This window comes from Lathamus discolor, chromosome 17 (genome assembly GCF_037157495.1).
Source record: "Lathamus discolor isolate bLatDis1 chromosome 17, bLatDis1.hap1, whole genome shotgun sequence".
Lineage (NCBI taxonomy): Eukaryota > Metazoa > Chordata > Aves > Psittaciformes > Psittacidae > Lathamus > Lathamus discolor.
Window position 1 is genome coordinate 3,906,978 of NC_088900.1, and position 12,994 is coordinate 3,919,971.

Below are 12,994 nucleotides of genomic sequence, written 5' to 3' on the forward strand. Positions count from 1 at the left end.
GCCCTTCTTCCCAAAGATCTACATGGTACTAAAAAATTGTACATACAAAGAGGTAAAGTGAGGCTGCCTTACGGTACCAGGGCAGAAAAGCACGTGCTTGTCTCTCCAGGGTGCCCCAAGGCAGGCAGAGCACCCATAGCAAACCCATACCCTCTTCCATGACCTGTCTCTCCACCTCCCATCTCACCCTCTCTGAAGTGGAGTGTGCTCCTTCGCTGTGCCTATTGCTAAGCGTTCAGCAGCAGGTCCTGGTGCTACCAAGCTGGGCACTGAAGGTACCTGGCTGATGCCAAAGACGAGCTGTGCCACTGGGCATAAGAGTCAAGGTGGCAGATGGAGAGGCAGGTGCTCATCAAGTGGCAGCGAGACAATTGGGATTCACGTGTCAAGCAGCACTCACGGGGCACCACGTGCCATCAGCAGCCACCTGGCCCAGCTTCCTGCTCTAGCAAGATGTGGGGCAGATCGTGATGGGGGAAAGAGGCCCCAGTGATACAAGGACCTTCATACAGACAACAAAGATGCAGCAAATCTCTGTTCTATCCCAGCTCGTTGCTGTATAAGATGCAGAGCAATTAGGAAGAAGAAAGGATGGGATTTGTCTCAAATGCTGCAAGGGAACTTATTTATTTCCAATCAGCATGACAACTGCTTCCTTTTCTGGCTATCACTGAAACTCCAGATGGTACATTTGAGCATACTTCAACCTCTAACTTGGCTCTTTGCAAAGACATTGTCTTCCTGGTTAGCTAAAAATGTATTAATAGTATGGGGATGAAAGCTCCTGCTCTCCTACACTGCGCTATTTGAATAATGAAATCTTGGTCATTCTGCAGCATTCTGGCTAATATTAAAATTAGGCGTTTGAAGGGGACAAGACTCTGTTGAATGTGCTCCAGTTATAACTGCCTTCTATTTGGATTTGTATTGTCTATAGTTGACTATTCTGCTAATAGTCAGCATCCTGCAAGCCCTTTAACAGCAGCAATTACCTGTCACCCTTTTCCAGTGATTGCTGTGCCTCAAAGTTTGAACCTTTGTGAATCAGCCAGCTGAGGTGCTGCCAGCTCTTAATGATTTTATTAGGGAATTGTGAGTCATCATTTTCTTCAATCCCCAGCTTCAGGACTTGTGTTATTTTCAGACTGCTGCTTTTTGTTTGAGCACTTCTAGATTCACACATAAGGAGAAAAGCTTAAGGAAGTGAAGTAGGAAGTCACTAGTAAGCATAACTAATAGTAAGTTTGTGCATCTGAAACTGAAGGGCGGAATGAAAGGACAGGGGAATTTTGCTGGTGTGTGACCAATTCAAATCAGCTGAAATACCTGTGCCTCGTTCCTCCTCCATCACACGGGGACCTGGCGAAGTGGTTGGCAACTGCAAGCTCAGGACTTTGTCATCTAAGCCCATGCCTCGTAAAAAGCTGTACTGTTATTGTTCTAGAGAAAACAATATCCTGATTCCTTTTAAAACTGTGTATCTCTTTAAGAATGGTAAATGGCTGCTACATTCCTGCCTTTATCCCAGACTTTTATGAGTCTGTACTTCCCTCTTCTTTTGCTTTAACAGCAGAGGATTAGGTGAATGGCTTAGTGCACATGTTCTAAAGAAAGGGGGGGGGGGAATCTGCCTTCGGAATCTTACATAACTTTATTAAACCAAAACAAAACGTAAAAGAGACACTCCCAAACCCTCACTCTTTGCACTTAAAAATCATCATCATGTGGCCAGGCTGCAGTTTGCCAGCTGGACCGGCCTCAAAAAATTGAGCATTTTAAGTTATGGAAACCAGAAATACATAGCAGCACATCTCTCAAACTGACTGCTGATGGTGCTTCCCGTTCCATTCTCTTTCCTATTGCCAGCACTTGGTATTCAGTAGCTGAGAGTAAGCAGCCACCCCTAGGGAAGGAGGAGGAAGAGAACTTCCGAGCCCCTATCATTCAGCCAGGCATCTTCTATAAACATTTATGTGACCTACAGGATATAGCACAGTTTGAAGTCTTGCAGTCTCCATAGCCACTGTGCAGCCAGGCAGTTCCCTGTACTCTGAAAGTTCCTGTGTATCAAGCAAGACCTGGGTCTGAGCATAGCTGCGATCTGCTTATAGCATTCACTGACCTAAATTGGGGATGTTGTACTGAACGGCATGTTCCTCAGGAGATCTCTGTGTATAGCAATGAATTCGCGTTGCGTGGAGGATGTGACTGCAATTAGAGTCACTCAGTTAAACGTGAGGAGGACTTTATGTCCATCATCAAGCACAGAAACCAGCCATAAGTTAAGGCAATGCTTGAAGGATTGAGCCAAAGCTCAGTGAAGGGAAGGAAAAGTAATTCTTCAGCCATACACTTGTGGCAGCGTCTTTTCTGTCTCGCAAGAACACCCAGGTTGCTTTTGTTATTCATTAACAAACTGCAGAAAGGGAACCTACACAACCCCCTGCCCTAAACAGGAACTTGATCCCTAGTGCTATCTTCCTGTCCTGTCCCTATTTATAGAAGTAAGGTCACCCAAATAAGAACAGAAACGGTATCATATGATTCTGGGTGACCAATTGAATTGTGCATGTTTAGAGTTCAGAGGAACACAAGTGAATAACCCACATCAAAAACCAGTTGGAAAGAACACCTCACCGTGGCCATTTATGCATGTAGGACACGCTACTTGTGAGACACACGGTCAGTTATCTGGAATTTGGGTATCTTTTCCTACATCAAATAATTAAATCAGATGAACAGGAATTTTGCTTGCAAAATTGTTCTTCAATGGGCAATTGTTTATTGAAAGCCCAAAATAGACACCTTTCCACTATTGTACTGTGAAGGGTATAGACTGCAAAAACCAAGGAATCTGTAAAGGTCAATTCATGGGCAAGTGACTGTTGGAAACACATGCATTTGGAATCACACACATTTGGAAACACATCCCACGTAAAGCTAGGATTTTTACTGTTTGTAAAGTATTTCTGTCTGCTTCCCTATACATATCTCTATTTTAATATGTTTCCATAAATACATATTTTATACATGCATACAAGCAAAAATAAAGGTGCCTAGCTTATAATCCTAAGAAAAACGTCCTATTTGGCAGCATCCTTCTTGCAGACTCATTTGGCATAAATTATGATCCATAATTCCTACCTTATCATGTCAGGCAGCCCTTCGAACTGAACCCAACGATGAGGGGAGCCAAATACTTCCATCACGTTTAATGCAGTTCCCAAAAAATCTTTATTTACACAGCTAAATATTTTACGGGCCAGAGATGCAGAGCTACTTGAGACGATGAATTCATCCCTCCGAGGGGTTTTGTTCACGGATAAGGAGTTTGTCTAAGCTTGGGGCACATAGTGAAAGGGAAGATTTAGTCACTCCCTTTCTTATACAGGCTGCCTCCATCCTTCCATTGCTCATTCACAAATCCCTCGGTGCCTCTGTAGGCAGACAACTCGTAGGTGGATCTGAGGTGGAGGCTGCCGTTAGTGTTTTCTACTGCCTCTGTGAGCAGCAACACGCAGCGGAGCAAGCTCCCTTACAACAGAGACAGGTCAGCTCTGCCTACGGCAGGGTTTGAATCTCTGCTTATTATAGCAAAGGGAGAGCCAGTGGAAACTGGGAAATTCAGTCCTAAGCAGCAGCCAGAGGGGCCAATTTTATATGAATTAGACGTTGCTTCTGAAGAACAAACAAGCTGTGTGGACTCGAGGGTGCAGACCAGCTCTGTGACTCAGCCTTGGTGTATTTGAATGTGTGAGGAGGAGGCTGCCTGCAGTGGTCTCTGTTCTGTATGTGCCTGAAGGGCCAGCTCCTGGCTTGAACATCTCCATGCCTGCATCTGTAATGGAGGCTCAGGACCCTGTATGGTCACACTGCACAAGCTCACTCATCTTCTCCATCCACAGCACCTTCCACACAGCCGATCTCTGCTGTGGCCATCAACACCCCAAACTTTCCATACCTTTTCAGTGAGAAGGTATACTGCAAGAGCACATAAAGAAGTATCTCAGAATAGCTCACCACTGTCCTTTACTCTTTTGCTGTTTGCATTAATTTTCCACATGGCACTTCATTACCCCACGCACTGCAGCACCACTGGCAGCCATAAACCCCCTCCTTCCTTAAGCTGGACTAGAACAAGAAAGCTGAGCACTCGCAGAGGAAGGATTTCTATGTGGTGCTTCTGAGACTGAAGGTTCTTTTTATGGTCAATGCATCATTCCCCATTACAGTAATTTCCTCTGAAGTAAATGGGATTTTGCCATTATACTTTATGTTTATTGATACCTATTTCCTAGCTGAATTGACATAACCCTGTTGGCTTTTTCTTTCCTACCCTGAAAATGCAGGAAGCCAAAAATCCTTTGACAGTAATGAGTTAAGTTCTGTAGCATACAGAGCTGTATTTCCTTTTCCATTAAGCAGGCTGGGGTTAAAATGGGCACCATTTGCACATTAATATGTATGCCAGGGCAGCAGCACCTTTCTGCTGTAATGTTTCAGGCTAAGGGGTCAACTGTTTAGCTGGGACACTTCCTGGCAGTACATAGGTACTGTTTAACCAGTGATTCAGTGAGGGAAGGCTTTCCTTGGGAACTGACATTGAAGAATGTGAAGGTTGAGGTTGAAGAACCAAAAGCATCTGATTCTTTGTGGTGGCTAAAATACCTGCAGTGGTTTTGGAAGACACTGGTGTTAGCATCTGCTTTCCCTTTCCCTAAACTCTCCATCTCCAGACCTGCACTTGGACCTAGCATCTCCCTTGATGCCTGTTCAAAATTGCTGTTACACGTTGCTGTGCGTTGTTGAGTGATTTCTCTGTACTTCATCTCAGAGGCAGCAGAACTTAAGAGATGGAGGAACCGGGTGGTTTGAGGGACAAATAATGCTGCACAAAGCTCTTCACCTTGTATCTGAATCCCGCTGCAATTTTTGCATAGCCAGAAATGGTTGCTGTATAACATCAGTTTGACAGGTTATGAAAAATAACTTAGTGTCTGGCTTATTTTTCCCTTTTCTAGTGCATCTGCATCCCAAAACCACTTCTTACCACCAGCTACAATACCACAGCCAATGCCTGCTACCCAGCACGAGTAAATCTGAGCACCTCAGCCATAGCTAGACACCTAATTAAGTGACCTGATTTTCTCAGGGGCAGAATATGACTTCCAGCTCCCACTGCACTCAGCAATTGTGAAAATCAGGCCACTTCTGTAAGCGGCCAAACGTAGCTGTGATTAGTTTTGAGCGCTCAACATTCACAGAGCTCTTCTTGACAGGGCCTGGGAGCTGGAGCATCTGAGGATGGATCCTCCCCATGTTCTGCCTGGTGGCTACAGAGGAGGGCATTAGGGAGGGATGGAGTACATGCCCTGTTCTGTGACTAACCAGAGGCTATCAGTCATCATCACCATTCCCAGCACTAACTTAATAAGAAACAAATAACAGTCTCTCAGCTTCAGGTCCCATGGTAAAAATATACTCTGGCTTTTGTTTGTTTAAAGCAGTATTTCCTCCTTGCACTGAAAACTAAATTGAAAAGGGAGTTTATTGTCCTCATGGAAGAGATAGGCACCTTTTGAAATCAAGCAAACGTGTGTGGGGCCCAGCCTCATGTTTTCTAACACCCTTTGGGGTCCCCGGAGCACACAGGCAGCCGAGAAAGAGCTGCAGTTGATTCCAGCAGAGCTCTATTGTGCTGTTCGTTCCAAGGAAACATCAATTCATTAAGCAAACAAGTCAACAGGGGTGGGTGGCAGAACCGTCTGTCCTATTTGATTGTGCATGACTCCTTCAGAGATCTGCTCTGGGGTCTGGAGACAATAAATAAGGAGAGAAGCAGCTTGTCTGCCCTCACTTTGCAACAGGAGAAACTGCTCATTTCAAAGGCAGAGCTTTACTGAGAGGGTGTTTTTAACGCACTGCCTCAGACAGACGCACTTCAAGACGAATGGTCAGGAGAGTCACCTTTTAGTTGTACTTTAAAGGGCATAAACAACCCAGGCAAAAGGGGATGTGAATGAGCAAAGGCAACATAACAGAAGTGGACAATGAAACCAGGGTAGGGAAAATCCACAGCCAGCCATTGCCCTGCTCAAGGAGCAGCCTCAGTGAAAGGTTTGAGCCTGGGCAAGGGGAGAGCTTTTTGCTCTTTGCTCTTCACTACTTTTCAAAGCAAAGCAGAGGCTGTTTTGCATAACGCATCTAAGCCAGACTAGGGAAAGGTCAGCGAGATAGAACAGGCCAAACTACGATGCTGACCGCACAAGATACACCCTTCCAGAAGGCAGGTGCTGGAACAAGCACGCTGCTGAGCTCAAATGAATGCTGGCAGATAAGGGCAGAAAAATGCTTCAGGAGGAAGTATTTTCATAATCACACATTTGCAACACAGCCCTTTTTTGCAGCATTATCTTTCTGCCTTCCTCTTACTCTCAAAATGAACAAAAATATGTATATTCAAGGGGTGGGGAAGCCAAGGGCAGAGCTGAAACACAGCTGAGTCAACAACATATGTCTACGAGCTGGTGGGTAACACTGAGTATTCCTGCATGGTTATCAGAGTGCTTTCGAAGTCATCACTGCACACAGAAAGGGTGACACAAGCACAATGAACACGCTACACAGTACTGTGGGCACAAATAGGCAATGCTGCAGGGTCCTGGGTGCCCTAATCCTAGAGCCACATGTTGGACCCTGGAGTCCTGACCCCTTTCCCTCACTTGCACACACTTCCTATAACCAACCAGCAGCAGCATCTTGCAGCAAATAACACAGGGTGCGTACAGCATTGATCTTATCCCTTTGGTCAGACATGTTCACCTAAGATGTCGGCAGGTCTTTTACACTATTATGGAGCTATAACATACCATATTTAGTAAGATTAGGTTACAAGTCGAGGCCGGATGGTGTAAACTGGCAGCTCTCCTGTCCTCAGATTTGCTGTTGCTAATATCAGGCAGCTCTGAGACACGGTGTATAACCCACAGAGCAAAAGGAAGGCAGCTTCTTCGGCCAAATTAGCAACAGAAGAATACAACTGGTTGTATTCTAGCACTTGCTTGAAAGCCATCCTTCCCTTCGTCCCTTAAATAGGAAGCTCTGAAATTGCCTATTCATGGGGAATTTGCCTCCTGACACCCAACTGAGGGCATGATTTCTGCCCCATGAGCCTAATGTTTCTATCCTTTTCTGCCTCCTTCATTCATAAGTTGTGCTAAATATTTATGCCATTTGGATTCTGGGTGAATTCCATTTTGGCAGTCTCTAGTGTTACAAAGCTGAGCTGAGCCACAGCTGCATTTCAATGCTGATGTCAAGCCTTTGGAAAACACTATTCCATAGCGACAAGTTAAACAGCACTGAGCAGGTTTGTTCTGCAACGGGAAAACTTGCTGAGCAGAAGACTCGGGTCTTCTCAGCTGGAGTGAAAAGGGATTTATGGGCATAATAAAGGGAAATAAGCAAAAGAGCCCTTTCAGTGCAGTGAGCGAGCAAACGGCTGCAGGTTATTCTAACCTGAAAGAAATCAGGTTTGTGCCCTCTGGTGGCAGCTGGTTTTTTCCTGTCCTCAGTTCTACTGCAATGCTTGCGCTTCAGACCCAAACGTTTGAATTTCATGCTGAGCAAATGACCAGCAAAGAGGTCATTAAACGCCAACAATCGGTGCTTCGGCACCCAGAAATACACCAGGGCCAAGGAGGGAAAACCCAGAGCTCTCTATCTCATCCTCTGAACATGCTGTGTGACGGTGCCCTTTGCCAGCACATCTGAAAGCCCCAGGGCTGAGAGAATCAACCCTGGAAAGCATGTCCCACAGGTTCCTAAACACATCCTTCCCCAGCAAGGGCCTAGGTTCCAGCAGTGGATGTGACTACAGCCCTATAACCCAGCATCACTGATATACTCTTCTTCTTCTGCTCTCTCTCCAGACAAAAAGCACTGGCATCGACGGGCGGAAGAAGTGTTCAAGCAGCTTGCGACTGGTTGGTATGAAGTAGTAGATGTTAAAGAGGGTCAAAGAAATTAGTGAATTTCATGTTTAAGGTTTTAGCCCTAAGAACGTGGAATGTTTAAACAGGGGCACTAGGGAAAGGAGGGAGGCATTAAGTGCTGTAAATAAGCAATCCAGAAACAAGCCTTGTTCGAGAGTGTGATCTCGAGTAATAGCAAGAAAAGTGAGGGAAAGGAGCCGCTACTCTCTCACTAGCACCTAAATAGGAAACTGAGAGCTGCCTTTTCAAAGATGTTGAGCAATTTCTAGTGCTCTCCTCCCTGCGTTTTAGACACTGAAAGGCAGAAGCAGTGACCCAGGTTAGATCTTCAGAGCCCCAGTCTGAAAGTAAAAACCTATTTTCTGTATTACTTAGCAGTGGTAATAGGCTGCGAGTGAGGCAGTGCACCTCTCTGCCTGACCTGCTGGAGCTGATTTATCCCATAAGGAGAGAACAGATGGAATTGAGGACATGGGAAGCTGGTTTTGCTGGGGGGAAAATGAGTCTTTATCTATCAATCTCACACTTTTCTCCCTCTCAGGCTGTTTTCCCATGTGGGTGACCCATTCCTCGACGACACCCTGCCTCGGGAGTACGTCCTCTACCTGCGCCCCACCGGCCCCCTGGCTCAGAAGCTGTCTGAGTTCTGGCAGCAGTCAAAGCAGATCTGTGGGAAGAACAAAGCTCACAACATTTTCCCACATATCACCCTTTGCCAGTTCTTTATGGTAAACCAGAGCTCCTCTTTCCGTTGCCTTTATGCATGCATTCATGAGCAGCCCTTGCCAGGCTCAGGCTGCATTCAGTCACTGCGGAAGGGTTTGTGCTTGGGAGCTGGGGGGGGGTTGTTACCAGAGCTGATGATGCCTGGGCTTGCTGGGGAGGTAATTGGCTTTTAAAAGGGTTGTTTTCAGGGAGGAGCAGCAGCAGAAGAGCAGATTTTCATCATCTCCAGTGATCGCTAACATGAGAGTAGATGGGGTGAGGTTAGGGAAGTTATTTGGGGAGAGCCGATCCTGCTTTGATTACAAGGGAGGGGCAGAGGATTTCTAAACATGCCTTTTTCTATGACCCTGTGGTTTTTCCTTGCTGCATTATAGCAGGGGTAGACCATCCACAGCCACCCAAGCCTTTCCCCTCCCCTGAGTGTGCTACAGAGCTTGTCCTGCTTCCTTTGGCAGTGTGAGGACAGCAAGGTCGATGCTCTCACTGAAGCCCTGCAGGCCACCGTGATGCGCTGGAAATGCAAATTCCCTGCCCCTCTGCCTTTGGAGCTCTACACATCCTCAAACTTCATCGGGCTTTTTGTCAAAGAAGAAAGCGCGGAGGTGCTCAAGAAGTTTGCTGCAGACTTCGCTGCAGAGGCTGCTTCTAAAGCAGGTGAGTGACTACGTGGTGGCTACAAAGAGCTCACTCACAGCTTGGTCAAGGATTGGGCATTTTCAGTTTTGATGCTGTGAAGAAACAAAGCTCCTGAAGCCGATCTGATAGTTCCAAGTGGCCTGAAGGCTGAGCCCCAGAGGAACACCCCACCCCGTGCTTTGGGTTTCAGTGCTTTTTCGGTTGAAAGATCACCTCACACTTAGTCTCAAGTGTTATCGCCTGAAAGGGAAGTTGACATTTGGTGGTTCCTTAACCTTTCAGATAGATGCTTTGTCTGCAAGGCTGAGCATTTCCTGCACCACTCAAGCCTCAAGCCTCTGCCACAGAACTTTCCTCAGCCATGTAAAGGCTCTGTTTGTTCACTGCGTGTCTGAGATGTAAAGGGAAGACCCCAGTGGCCCTTTTCAAATCCCAATAGTAACAACCCTGGCTCCATTGCCTCATCCTCTACTACTTCTAGAGAGGGGAACCCAGCAGGAGCTGGGAGGATGGAAATAACCAGAGCACCCTGTGTTCTAATGGTCTCCACTGCTGAACAGGCTCTCTGGGTGTCCTCCGATCGCCTCCAGCCGTGGAAGTCACAACTGTATTGACGCACTATAATAGCTCCCTGACTAATCCTCCCACCTTCCACCACTGTAGTGCTCAGCCTGGACTAGTCACAACACAGGCAGTTTAGTCCTTCATTACCACAGGCTTATCCTGGAGTTTAAGTGCATCAAGATAGGGCAATTTCCGAGTCCCTGTCATGCTTCCATGCTCGACAGGCAGCCCATAACACCATGCAAACATCTGCAAGCCCCTGCCTCTGGTTCAGAGGAAGAGAAACAGACATGTCATAGCTTCACCACACATCTGAAATGCAGTGCTTTCACCTGACAGTGACCGAGAAGGTATTTTCCCTATAGAACAGGGACAAAAGAGCTGTTACCTTACAAATGCACATTTGGAAAGGCACCAACAGGCACAGAGACATCAGGTGGCTTCAAGGACTGCTGCAGCCACATGAGAGGGGTACAAGTGTTCCCCTCCAAACCAGCACAGTCAAAAGGGGTAGTTCTTTCTGCAACAACACTGACCCAGGAGAAGGAAGCATCAGTGGCTTCCATCATGTGTCTGCGCCTGCAATTGCTCCAATTCAGACCAAATTGGTTCTTTCACAGGGGAAGGCGATTGCTGCATTGCAGTCCACAGCTTGGTCAGGTTATCACATTAAAGTCTCTGGGGCTTTTTCAAAGATCCAGAGTATATTTTTTCCTGCTGATCAAAATAAAAGAGACAGATGAGCTCACACAGCTACCCCTGGCTGGCACTTGGAGCCAAGCCTTGGAATAGCTGCAATTTTGACTGAATAATCAGTCAAATTTAATTGCAATATTTGGTTGAATAAGCAAGAATTAATTACATGCAAACAATGCATCCCGTGATTTCCACACTGACTGGAGGAGTGCCAGTGTTTCACATCCTTTCACCTTTTTGCTTTCTAGAATCTTTTCCTAATACAGGTTCTTTTTCTGCAGGATCATTATTATATCAATGTCTGTTTCCACAGTTCTGGAATACCCCACCCTCAGTGGGTAAACTGGCAATCCAGTTAATGCCCAGGGAAAAGATGCAATCAAATTGCAACTGTAAATTCCATGGATTTATAATTGTAACCATAGAAAAAAGGAGGGAGAGTAAAAATCCGGCTTCTTCTGCGAAGGTGCTAATGACAAAGCTGACACCTTTCCTTGGAAAAGTGTTTTTCTTGGCAGAAGACCCCCATGGGTTCAAAATGACAATAATTGTTATCACACCATCCAAGCCCTTGCTTTCTGAATGCAAAGGACAGTTAAGCAACAATGCCTCTTCTACCAGCCAGGTGTGACTCAGGCCTGAATCAGCCCCCAAATGTCTCATGATGTGATCCAAGGTGCAACACGTACGGGGAGCTCACGTCTGACTTCCCCAAAGCCTTTTCAGCAGCAGCCCTACAGTTTGTTCTGCTTGAGCTATCTTTTAAGAGTTGGCCTCCCAGGCCCTGTTCAGAGGCGATAGACACCCTTACACCTTCCAAAAGCTGCTAATCTCCGCAGCACGTGTTAACTGGCACCTCCTTGTTGCAGATGTCCATGTGGAGCCCCACAAGAAGCAGCTCCACGTGACGCTAGCCTATCACTTCCAGACCAGCCACCTGCCCACGTTGGAGAAGCTAGCGCAGAACATCGACGTCAAGCTGGGTTGTGACTGGGTCGCCGCGATATTCTCTCGAGACATACGCTTCGTTAACCACGAGGTAAATCACTGGGGCTCGTTTCAGTCCCCCCACAAAAGCACCCAGCAGAGATGAGGCTTTTTTTAGCTGCATTCGCAGCTGAAGAGGGCTCACAAGCTGCAGGCTGAATGAGGACCCCCTGCACAAATATGCAGCGCAGACTAGACAGACATTAAGGAGTTGCCTGTCCCACAGGGACACCCAGAATGTAGATCTCCCACATCCTACCTGTCATCTTAGACCATCTTGCCTTTTCTTTGCTGTTTATTCATCCTGTCTAGACTTGCTGTTTCACCCACCTCCTTTCTTGCTTCTTGCAGGAGCCATATCCTGCTGGATTAATTAATTCTAACAATGACCGTCCTGTTAGCTCAGTGTAAGCTGGTCCGATCTCTCAAGAATCAGGCTGGTATCATAAACTGACCACTACCCATTTCTCCTGTACAGACTTGACATTATCACTAATCACAGCATTTAGTTTCATCATGTTTATCCTCATGGCCTGTATACTTCAATTACTCAGATGTATTCTGTAACTGCAGTATCCAAGTGTCTTGATATAGTTTTCTTAATAATGTTTTCCAACAAAATATGCATTATTTCCATTTGGTAAATTGGGATCTTGGGCATAGAGAAACCACACCTGAGATTCATCTCCCCTCCCTGTGAATATCCCCAAGTTAGACCTTTAAGCCTGAGGCTCCCTTTGCATTGAGCCTCTATGCAGAGAAACAAGTGAAGCATCTGACCCATCTAAGATGTCTATCTCAGGATGAGATGAATCACCTTCTGGAGGAGGGAACGTCCAGAAGGTGCCTGCTGAGGCTCAGGCAGGTAACCAGACTCTTAAGGTTGGCGTGATTAATCCCACCAAAGCTCTTTGTCCACAATCAGACACACAAAGAGATGACAAAGCTCCTGGAGAGCTGAAGTCTTTCATGCACAGTGCTCTGACCTGGCCTATGCTTCCCATGCCTGACAGCCTCCTTTTCTATCCAAAGTGTCATCTTGTCCTTCAGAAGCTGCAAGTAGTCAACACTATCACTAATTGCAGAGGGAGTTACTGATGAAAACCAGCTCATGTCTTTGCATATCTAACTTCAGGCAGCCATGTGTGAAAGTTCTGGCCTTGTGTTATCAGGTGACAGTGACTAGTTTCCATCCTCCGTTGAAGATGCCACAAATAGTCTAGAGGAGGACTGGTGAGCAAACAGGCTGAGACCATCAGGAGATCTGAGGTGCTCAGCAGGTATGGATTTTCTTGGAGTGAGTCTGTTGCAGAAGTTAGGCTTGGCCAAGGACAAAGTAATGCATTACAAGGAGAACTCTTCGCACCTTGCTAAGGTTAAACATCCAGTCT

The 12,994-nt window shown here is 46.3% G+C and overlaps 1 protein-coding gene across 2 annotated transcripts in view; it reads left to right on the forward strand.

The window, feature by feature from the left end:
- Positions 1 to 12,994, forward strand: part of UBASH3B (ubiquitin associated and SH3 domain containing B) — a 62,914-nt gene that overhangs the window by 34,412 nt on the left and 15,508 nt on the right. The window contains exons 2-5 of one of the 2 annotated variants that reach the window (XM_065697063.1): positions 7,932 to 7,985; positions 8,536 to 8,722; positions 9,176 to 9,374; positions 11,486 to 11,655. In XM_065697063.1, the coding sequence (XP_065553135.1) occupies positions 7,932 to 7,985; positions 8,536 to 8,722; positions 9,176 to 9,374; positions 11,486 to 11,655 (610 nt within the window). Of the gene's footprint in view, positions 1 to 7,931; positions 7,990 to 8,535; positions 8,723 to 9,175; positions 9,375 to 11,485; positions 11,656 to 12,994 lie in introns of both variants that reach the window. The other variant, XM_065697064.1, reaches the window with a different exon arrangement.